The sequence below is a fragment of the Camellia sinensis genome, chromosome 11, assembly GCF_055761805.1.
Source record: "Camellia sinensis isolate YWXY chromosome 11, ASM5576180v1, whole genome shotgun sequence".
NCBI lineage: Eukaryota > Viridiplantae > Streptophyta > Magnoliopsida > Ericales > Theaceae > Camellia > Camellia sinensis.
Window position 1 is genome coordinate 71,985,169 of NC_138971.1, and position 11,488 is coordinate 71,996,656.

Sequence of the window (11,488 nt, forward strand, 5' to 3'; positions counted from 1 at the left end):
GGATTGAGAAATTGAGAGGGTTTAGAGGAATTTAAGCTCAAGGTATGAGCAATTCACCTTAAATAGCCTCCTTCTTAAACATGTGTAAAAATCCCCTTTCATTTGGGAAGATTAGGGTTTGTGAATGAAATTTGGTGAGTGATAATCACTTAATTGGAAATTGCACTTGTTATTGCTTGTTTTGGGAATTGATTTGAGTTGTATAATGAGGATTTATATTCTAACCTTTGATTTTTCATGTTGAACCTACATGTTTGTATATATATATATTGTTTATAAGTTGTGTACAACCACAAACATAAGGGTATGGAATTGTTTATGTGCAATTGAAGGAGTTAAAGATCCAAATGACTTTATGATTCACGTTTATAGGGATGGTATATCATCAAATTGACTTAAATTCCTCTCTATTACACTTTGTTTGGTGTTGAGCTAATGGTAAATGTGTTTTGCTTCGGGCTGCCCAAAACAGGGGCCACGGCCACACGTGCGGAGGTCATGGCCGCATGTGCGGAGCACTACCGCACGTGCGGAGGTCATGGCCGCACGTGCAGAAAAGAGGAAAAAAAGATGGGATTGCATTCTGCTTTCTGCCGCTCGTGCGGGGAAGGAGTACCGCACGTGCAGCCCATTTCCGTATGTGCGGAGGGGACTGCCGCACGTGCGGCCCATGACGAAAAATTTTGTCCGCTCTATTTTCTGTGTTTGATCCTCTGATGTTATTAAAATAATTATTTGATAATCTTAGAATGGTTGTAAATTCATTCAAAGCGTAATGACTCAGAAAATGATTTAAAAGATAAAGGAACTAATGTGTGAATTATATATGTGTGTAGGACACACTTCGGGAGGAACCATCGCTCCGCCACAGCACTGTGAGTAATAGTACTATAGAAGTACATTTATTTACCGTTAATAATTATTGTTATTAACGTTCTGATCTTCATAAGTAATGACGCTAACATATATGTTGATTGGGAATCGGTGTGAACTTATGTAAACATTAAAAGCATCTGTGTACATCTGTATCACTCTGGAATTACTCTGCTCTGTTGATATCTGGGCCAGAGGCCATTCGGTAAACTCTGTTAGGCCTATGGCCATTCTGTAAACTCTGTTAGGCCTATGGCCAATCGGTAAATTCTGTTAGGCCTGAGGCCGTTCTGTATATCTCTGGACTTAGAGCCATTCTGTTTAAAGATTGGGCCCAAGGCCGTTCTGGAAATAATTACAGAATCAGATTAACCATATATCCTCTGCATTTATATGCGCATTGATATGCATTGTAATTCAAGTTGATCATGGAATTGTTTAGGTACTATTATTCATTGAGCCTGGCTCACTTTGTATTTTGTCTGCTTCTGTAGGTAATCAACCTGGAGGTCAGCCTTAACCCTTGATGCCCGTCTCTCTTTTGTCAACTTCAGTCTGTCCAGGCACTTAGATGAAGCCTGTGCATTTGTGGAGTTTTGCTAAGCTTTTGGCTTGTACTCTACTTGTTTGTCTAAGGTTGAATGATGTATATAACCCTTAGCCTCCAATGCTTTTGTTATACGCCCAATCATGGGGCTGGGTCTGTGTATGTGTATATGCATAACTAATTCTCAGATGTATGTCACTGTGTGTTTGCCTACTTTATATGATGTTTATGATCCTGGCATATTAGTGGTAGCTCAATGGAAATTATTTTATATTCGGAAATGCTTCCGTTCAGGCCCTATAGTGTACATGTCGTAATTGATGTCCGTTTCTGAAGTGTTCATGCCCAAACTTTTAGGGACGGGTTTGGGGCGTGACAAGTGGTATCAGAGCACGAGTTGCTATCTCACACACGGATCCATTAAGCCTTAGGATGTCTAGAAAAGACTTACGCATCATGCATAACATTCTGAAAGCATAAAAAGAGATTGATAGCAACGCTAAATGTAGTCTGCTAACGCTAATGATCGTGACCCATGTGTATTGTATATTTCTTGTGCATATTGTCTTGTAGAATATGGTGAGAACAAGAATGGAAGATCCGGAAGATGCTACTTTTGCACAGTTGGACAGGATGGAAAGAATGATTATGGAAATGGCGGAGACCTTACGGCAGCAACAGCAACAACCCCAACCACAACCATCACCGCCACCGGTACCTCCGCCTGTGGTACAAGATTTTCATGCTGAGGACCGAACTATCACACTCATGAAGGAATTTAAGAAGATGAAGCCACCATCATTCAAAGGAGGAATAGAACCAATGAAAGCTGAGGCATGGGTGCTGGGAATAGAAAAGTTGTTCGAAGTTTTCCCTTATACCGAAGCCCAAAAGGTGCAACTTGCTGCTTTCACTCTTGAAGACGAAGCATGGATGTGGAGGATGCTTACGAGAACTACACACCAGGGGTTAACATGGGACAGGTTCTTGGAGCTGTTTTATGACAAGTACTTTCCCCAAAGTATGCGAGATAAAAAGGTGACTGAATTTGAAACTCTTAGATAAGGAAATAAGACCGTTGCAGATTATGAAGCTCAATTTGCAGAACTAGCCCGGTTTGCACCTCATACGGTAGATAAAGATTATAAGAAGGCACGAAAATTTGAAGGGGGATTATGGGGTGCTATCCTGGACCAAGTCAACATGTTAAAGTTACCTACCTATGTTGATGTGTTGGAGAGGGCTGTTATAGCAGAGGGAAATATTGCTGCTCAGACCCGGATCTCCGAATGGAAAGGAAAGAGGCAGAACAATCAATAGTTAAAGGGGTCAACTACTCCACCAAACAAGAAGCAAAATTCGGGGACTTCTAGTATTTCTACTCTTACTGCGGACTCAGCTCCTGTTTGTTCAGAATGTGGGAGGAAGCACCGTGGGACTTGTTATCGGTTGTCTGGAGCATGTTTTCGATGTGGCAAAACGGGTCATCTGGTAAGGGATTGTCCTCAAAGGAATCAACAAAATGGCAATAGAACCGCTACAAGTTCAGCAGGGTCTACACCAACTCCCAACACCAAGTCAGCTGCCAAACCTGCTACGAATAAAGACACTGCAAGACAAGGCAGGGTGTTTGCATTGGTTCCGAGGGATGTGCAAAATGCTGCGACAATGGTGTCAGGTACATTTAGTGTTCACGATCATTCTGCTCATGTACTATTTGATTCTGGCTCTGCCCATTCTTTTGTGTCAAAACTATTTGCGCAAAAATTAGATAAATCTGAGGAAGTATTGTCTTATATGCTATGTGTGTCTTCACCTTTGGGAGACTCTATGATCTGTACTTCTGTTTATTTTGCTTGTGAACTTCAAATTGGGGATATCCGGGTATATGCCAACCTGTTACCTCTTTATATGACTTCTTTTGATATTATTCTGGGAATGGACTGGTTGAGTGAATATTGTGCAACCATTGACTGTTCGACTAAGCAAATCAATTTCCACCCTCCGGGACAATCAGAATCTACTTTTCAGGGACCTGGGGTGACTTCTCTACCTTATTTAATTTCTGCAGCAAAGGCTTATAAATTAATTCAGAAAGGGTGTCAGGGGTATTTATGCAGTGTTTTGGAAGGGCAAGTGATGAATGGGGGCATCGACATGATTCCAGTTGTCTGTGAATTTCTAGATGTCTTTCCAGAAGAATTGCTGGGGGAGTTAGTAGACTGTGAAATCGAGTTTACCATCAAAGTGGCACCGGGAACCCAACCCATTTCTAAAACTCTGTATCGAATGTCGCCAGTTGAGATGAAGGAATTAAAGATTCAGTTACAAGATTTACTTGATAAGGGGTTCATTCGCCCGAGTGTGTCTCCTTGGGGTGCACCAGTTCTGTTTGTGAAAAAGAAGGACGGAACACTCCGATTGCGTATCGATTACAGGGAACTCAATACAACAACGATCAAGAATAAGTACCCATTGCCACGGATCGATGATTTGTTTGACTAGCTACAGGGGCACAAGTCTTTTCAAAAATTGATTTACGATCCGGATACCACCAACTGAAGGTCAAAGCTGATGATGTTGAGAAGACAGCTTTTCGAACCCGATACGGCCATTATGATTTCTGGTTATGCCCTTTGGAGTTACTAATGCACCAGCAGCATTTATGGATTTAATGAATCGTGTCTTCAAGCCTTATCTGGATGAGTTTGTAGTGGTGTTTATTGATGACATCCTCATTTACTCGAAGAATGCAGAAGCTCATGAGAATCATCTTCGCTTAATTCTTCAAATACTTCGAGAAAAGAAACTATATGCAAAGCTGAAGAAATGTGAATTCTGGCTACAAGAGGTGGCATTTCTGGGGCATGTAATAACAAAGGAAGGAGTCTCTGTAGATCCACACAAAATTGAGGCGATCGTGAGTTGGCCAACTCCTACCAATGTGACTGAGGTGCGTAGTTTTATGGGATTAGCTGGATATTACAGGACGTTTGTTCAAGATTTCTCCAAAATTGCTGTACCGCTTACACAACTGACTCAAAAGGGAGTTGCGTTTGAATGGTCAGAACAGTAGGAATTAAAAACGAAGTTAACTGCAGCTCCAATCCTTGCCTTGCCATCTGGTACTGAAGGATTTGTGATCTACAGTGATGCTTCTCATAAAGGACTTGGTTGTGTGCTTATGCAAAACGGAAGGGTTATCGCTTATGCCTCTCGACAGCTTAAACCCCACGAGAAGAATTATCCCACACATGACCTTGAGCTAGCTGTAGTAGTTTTTGCTTTGAAGATATGGCGACATTATCTGTATGGCACCACTTGCGAGGTCTATACTGATCATAAGAGCCTCAAGTACCTTTTTACGCAGAAGGAGTTATATATGCGACAGCGACGGTGGTTAGAGCTTATTAAAGATTATGACTTGCAGATCCATTACCACCTTGGTAAAGCCAATATAGTTGCAGACGCGTTTAGTCGAAAGAATATGGGGAATTTGGCAAATTTGTTTACGGGGCAAAAGGAGTTAATGATTGACTTGAATAAGATGAAAGTAGATGTTGTGATGCATGGTCAGGAAGCCATAGTAGCAGCAGTGATGGCCTAACCGACATTACTTGAAGAGATCAAACTACGCCAGATGGATGATGAAACTTTCAGGAAAATATGTGATGAGTTGGAAACAAAACTGAGACCGAGATTCAATTTGGTGAATTCAGTACTCAAATTCCAAGACAGATTGTGTGTTGCCAATGTGTTAGAAGTTAAACGGAAATTGATGGAAGAAGCACATGCCTCGAGAGTCTCAATACACCCTGGGAGTACTAAAATGTATCAGGACCTAAAGCAAAACTTTTGGTGGCCAAGTATGAAAAAGGAAATTGCGGATTTTGTCTCGAAATGTTTACAGTGTCAACAAGTAAAAGCAGAGCATCAGAGACCGGCAGGATTGCTGCAACCCTTCCAATTCCGGAGTGGAAGTTGGAACATCTGACCATGGATTTTGTTGTAGGGTTACCACGAACTCCTCGGGGTATGAATTCTGTATGGGTCATTGTAGACCGGCTAACCAAGTCCGCCCATTTCCTACCCGTGAAGACTCAGTATAATGCTGATAAACTTGCTGTAATCTATGTGAACGAAATAGTGAGACTCCATGGTATTCCAGTTTGAATAGTATCAGATAGAGATCCAAAGTTTGTATCAAGATTCTGGCAGAGTCTACAGGGAGCAATGGGTACAGAATTAAAGTTTAGTACAGCTTTCCACCCTCAGACAGACGGACAATCCGAGAGAATGATACAGACATTAGAGGATATGCTTCGAATGTGTATTTTGGATTTCCAGGAAAGTTAGGAAACTCACCTACCGCTGGTAGAGTTCGCGTACAATAATAGTTACCATTCGAGTATTGGGATGGCACCTTATGAGGCTCTGTATGGGAGGCCATGTCGCTCCCCTGTGTGTTGGGCTGAAGTCGGAGATAAATCATTATTAGGGCCTGAAATTGTCCAATTGACAGCGGAAAAGATTAAAACTATTCGGGAAAGATTGAAAACTGCTCAAAGCAGATAGAAGAGTTATGCGGATAACCGACGGAGGGATTTGGGATTTGAGGTAGGCAATCATGTTTTTGTGAAAGTGACTCCAATGAAAGGACACCTAAGATTCGGAAAGAAGGGTAAGTTGACACCCCGATATGTTGGTCCATTCCAGATTCTGGAGAAAATTGGTTCTGTGGCTTACCGAGTTGCTGTTCTTCCAAGTACAAGTCAAGTGTATAATGTATTCCACATCTCTATGCTCTGAAGCTACCTTCCGGATCTGTCTCATATCATAGATTACCACCAAATTGTGTTGAATGACAAGTTAACTTATGAAGAAAAACCAATTCGAATTCTGGATCGGCAAGTGAAACAGTTACGAAACCGAGAAATCCCTATGGTGAAAATTGAATGGCAAGAACATTATGGGACCGAAGCAACTTGGGAAAAAGAAGAGGAAATGCAACACTAGTATCTGCATCTGTTCCTATCTTGAGGTAAAACAAGTTTGAGGGACCAAACTTATTTAAGGGGGGGAGAGTGTAATAACCCGATCCTCGTACATGTTTTCTGGTATACTTTTGGTCCCCTATTCTGTGCATTTATATGCTTATTGTGAAATTTTGTGTGAAATGAAGTTTGCTTAAGTGAATCATATGATTATATATATATATATATATATATATATATGTCTAATAAGGAAAATATCTGTTACAATTATAATGTTTGGATAAAAAATTGGAGGCTTTGAAAGCTTAATTCTCTGAAATTGACAATATATTTGAGATCAACATAATTTTTAGACCATAGTATGCTTTTCTGTAAAATTTTTATTTGGAACGATTAAACTGAATAAATTTTATCTTTATTCAACTTTTACATAAATGTATACCTATAAGTGTCCCTTTGAACTGGGGACTTAGAAGCTTTCTCATCAAATTATCTGTTGAGAAAAAAGAGTAAGGAGGATAAGAACAAAGAGGGAAGATCTACAAAGAAGAGGACTGAGAAATTGAGAGGGTTTAGAGGAATTTAAGCTCAAGGTATGTGTAATTCACCTTAAATAGCCTCCTTCTTAAACATGTGTAAAAATCCCCTTTTATTTGGGAAGATTAGGGTTTGTGAATGAAATTTGGTGAGTGATAATCACTTAATTGGAAGTTGCACTTGTTATTGCTTGTTTTGGGAATTGATTTGAGTTGTATAATGAGGATTTATATTCTAACCTTTGATTTTTCATGTTGACCCAACATGTTTGTATATATATATATATATTGTTTATAAGCTCTGTACAACCACAAACATAAGGGTATGGAATTGTTTATGTGCAATTGAAGGAGTTAAAGATCCAAATGACTTTATGATTCATGTTTATGGGGATGGTATATCATCAAATTGACTTAAATTCCTCTCTATTACACTTTGTACGGTGTTGAGCTAGTGGTAAATGTGTTTTGCTTCGGGCTGCCCAAAACAGGGGCCACGGCCGCACGTGCAGAGGTCATGGCCGCACGTGCGGAAAAGAGGAAAAAAATATGGGATTGCATTCTTCTTTCTGCCGCTCGTGCGGGGAAGGAGTACCGCACGTGCGGCCCACTTCCACACATGCGGAGGGGACTGCCGCACGTACGGCCCATGCCGAAATATTTTGTCCGCTCTGTTTTCTGTGTTTGATCCTCTGATGTTATTAAAATAATTATTTGATAATATTAGAACGGTTGTAAATTCATTCAAAGTGTAATGACTCAGAAAATGATTTAAAAGAAAAAGGAACTAATGTGTGAATTATATATGTGTGTAGGACACACTCCGGGAGGAACCATTGCTCCGCCACAGCACTGTGAGTAATAGTACTATAGAAGTACATTTATTTACCGTTAATAATTATTGTTATTAACGTTCTGATCTTCGCAAGTAATGACGTTAACATGTGTGTTGATTGGGAATCGGTGTGAACTTATGTAAACATTAAAAGCATCTGTGTACATCTGTATCACTCTGGAATTACTCTGCTCTGTTGATATCTGGGCCAAAGGCCATTCGGTAAACTCTGTTAGGCCTATGGCCATTCTGTAAACTCTGTTAGGCCTATGGCCAATTTGTAAATTATGTTAGGCTTGAGGACGTTCTGTATATCTTTGGGCTTAGAGCCACTCTGTTTAAAGACTGGGCCCAAGGCCGTTCTGGAAATAATTACAGAATCAGATTAACCATATATCCTCTGCATTTATGTACGCATTGATATGCATTGTAATTCAAGTTGATCATGGAATTGTTTAGGTACTATTATTCATTGAGCCTGGCTCACTCTGTATTTTGTCTGCTTCTGTTTGTAATCAACCTGGAGGTCAGTCTTAACCCTTGATGCCCGTCTCTCTTTTGTCAACTTCAGTCTGTCCAGGCACTTAGATGAAGCCCGTGCATTTGTGGACTTTTGCTAAGCTTTTGGCTTGTACTCTACTTGTCTGTCTAAGGTTGAATGATGTATATAACCCTTACCCTCCAATGCTTTTGTTATACGCCCAATCATGGGGCTGGGTCTGTGTATGTGTATGTACATAACTAATTCTCAGATGTATGTCACTGTGTGTTTGCCTACTTTATACGATGTTTATGATCCTGGCATATTAGTGGTAGCTCAATGAAAATTATTTTATATTCGGAAATGCTTCCGTTCAGGCCCTATAGTGTACATGTCGTAATTGATGTCTGTTTTTGAAGTGTTCATGCCCAAACTTTTAGGGGCGGGTTTGGGGTGTGACAGATGTACTCCATGGTTTGAGAGGAGATAGGGATGTACTCTCAAACCTGTTTGGGAGGAGATAGGGGATGAACTCCATTGATAACTAAGTTGGCCGGAGTGTCCAGGGTGAAAGTCCTGAAATCCTTGTTGCGTTTGTATAACGTGGATGAATTGAAGTATTGATTTGTTAATATGAGTTGTAGTCTCATTTGAAATTGAAGGGTTGAAATGTTAATAATGTGAGTTGTAGTCTCATATTAATTGATCATGATTGAAGTATTGTTAATGAGAGGGTGATTTATGATCAGGAGTTGGGCCGAGGTAACGGCCGAGCAAATTGAGAGCCCAACGGCACATGGGGCCGAGATGATTGACTATCCGCCAAGAACTTGGGCCGGGCAGAACTTGGGCCAACTGTGAGCCGCCCCATCCCAAGAAGGAGCTCGGCTAGATAGCGCTTGGTTGGACCGAGCTGCCTGATCAGGGGATGGCTGAAGCCAGACAAGCTGAGTGACCGGCGCCCGGAAAGGCGTGGTCAACCGAGGAGACTGTTTGACCGGCAGGAAGGCCGACCAAAGGAGGTACCCGGGCTAGGCTCTGCCGGGATGCCGCCTAGCCCGGTCCTCCATGTGTTTTTCCGGTTAGGCGCTTGAGTATGAAGCATGGCATGGCCGTGGTAGAGTAGCTCGGCTGCCGAGCTCCAGCTGTGAAGTCAGGCAGTTGAGATTAGGTGATGATCGGCAAGGTTTACGCTGACAGATGGGATAGCAGAGCCACGTGTCAGGAGATGACTGGGAGTGGATATGGGGCTCAGAAGGTATATAAGCATGTCTGCGCCCCCCATACGCGACACACGAACATCTCTGTAAGGAATTCTTACACTCAAACACTCTCTCCCTTCTCTTTATCCATCCTAAGGTGTGTGCTAACTTGATCGTCGGAGGGTTTTTCCGGCCACACATCGCCGGGTAGCTCACTGTTACTTGCTCGCAGGTGATCGGACATCGACGGAGCTCGGAAGAAAGGAGTGCGGGCTTGCCGGAATATTTGCTCCCCGTACAATTGGCGCCGTTTGTGGGAAGCTTGACAGACAAAACCTTGTCTTCCAGGTTCATCTGATCGCCGTCCATGGCGAACAACGACGAGTATCCGTTGTCCGCCATCGACGGAGCCACCCCGGAGTATACCCGAAGGAGAGAGGGACCTCCTGCCGTCCATCCAATGGCTGACTTGGGGACGCCCACTGGAGGACAGTTAGGAGACGCGCGGGATAAGCGCGGAAGGAGTCATGGTCATTCACGGAGTCCAGACGGTCACCGGCGGAGGAGAGACTCGCACGTCAGGCGACTGGAAAGCAAGTTGAGGGATCAAGATGCTGTCATCCGGCGAATGGCGGCGGAGATGGAAGATCTCAAGCGGCATGTCAAAGGGAAGGGTGTAGTTGGAGTGGGAGACCACAGTGAGCGCACCCCATCCCGCCGTTCAGGCGGTTAGAATGAACGACATACTCAGTCCATATCTATTACCAGAAGTTACCAGGTTGGTGATTCCGATGTGCATACAGAAAAGCCTAGCGCGCAAGACAGCACCTACAAACCCTCACGTCCGGCGACAACGTCGAGGTACTCTTACTCCGCTCAGTCAGAGGATTTACGGGCGGTCTTAAAAGAGCGGGCCCGCCGGCGCGAAGCTCAGAGAATACCTGCTTTCCAGTGGCTATCCTACGGGGTTCACGCCAGCGAGGAGGTCGGAATGCCTCCACCCCGCCAAGCAGTGCCACTCCTTGAAGATATGGACTTGGCCAGGCTGAGTGCCACTCCTTTTTCCCTGGAAATTGAAACAACACCACTTCCGGCAGGTTTCCACCAACCTAAGTTCACACTCTACGATGGAAAGACCGATCCTTACATGCATGTGAGTCACTTCCGACAGGTTATGGCCGGACATAGGCGGAATGACGGACTTATGTGCCTAATCTTCCCGTCAAGTTTGGGCGAGCTGGGCTTAAAGTGGTTCGAGCGGTTGCCGGAAGGGAGCATACAAAGGTGGCATCAGTTGGCCGAGGCGTTTGTTACACGCTTCAAAACCAACACAAAAACACCAAAGGAAGTCGATCATTTGCTAAGTGTCAAGATGGAACCGTGCGACACACTGAAGGCGTACAATTCAAGGTATTGGGAAACCTTCAACGAGATCTTGGATTGCCCGGTCAACCTTGAAATCATGCAATATAAGCGTGGTCTCCCGGTCGGACATAGACTGCGAGACTCACTTACCATGCACCAGCCGACCTCCATGGGCCAACTCATGCAGCGCATCAATGAGCACATCCGAGTAGAGGATGACGCATCAGCTTCTACCGTGAAGGCCACTCCGGTAGTAACGGACAAGAAGACAGCAGGCAAAGTGCACGCAGTTGGGCAAGAGTCCAGCCGCTCAAGTGACCGAGCAGAGGAATCGGACCGTGGCACTAACCGTAAAAATCGGGGTAGAGGACGCCGCAATGACCGGGATGACTACCCCCAAGATGATGTAGCAGACGCAAACAGAAGGATGAAGGCTAGGACTGGCATAACCACGGTCTTTAAGATTCCAATCTATCGCATACTTAGTGAAATCTGAGACGAGGAGTATGTCCGGTTTCCTCCTAAGTTGGGCGACGGACAAAAGGGCTATAATCCGCGGTATCGTTGCACGTTCCACCGGGAGAGAGGCCACCGGACTAAGAATTGCTTGCCTTTGCGGCAACACTTGGAAGAGCTGGTTGCGGCCGGGTATCTA

General features: G+C 43.5%; 1 protein-coding gene across 1 annotated transcript; it reads left to right on the forward strand.

The window, feature by feature from the left end:
• Positions 1-2,011: 2,011 nt before the first annotated feature.
• Positions 2,012-2,740, forward strand: LOC145802396 (uncharacterized). The gene is made up of 2 exons (XM_082895109.1): positions 2,012-2,441; positions 2,526-2,740. Exons 1-2 carry the CDS (start codon positions 2,012-2,014, stop codon positions 2,738-2,740), a joined length of 645 nt encoding a protein of 214 aa, XP_082751235.1.
• Positions 2,741-11,488: the final 8,748 nt, after the last annotated feature.

Coding starts and splice junctions, on each gene's coding strand:
- LOC145802396 (XM_082895109.1), top strand. CDS start 2,012: ATGGAAGATCCGGAAGATGCTACTTTTGCACAGTTGGACAGGATGGAA. Junction 2,442..2,525: donor TGACAAGTACTTTCCCCAAA/GTATGCGAGATA, acceptor CTCAATTTGCAG/AACTAGCCCGGTTTGCACCT.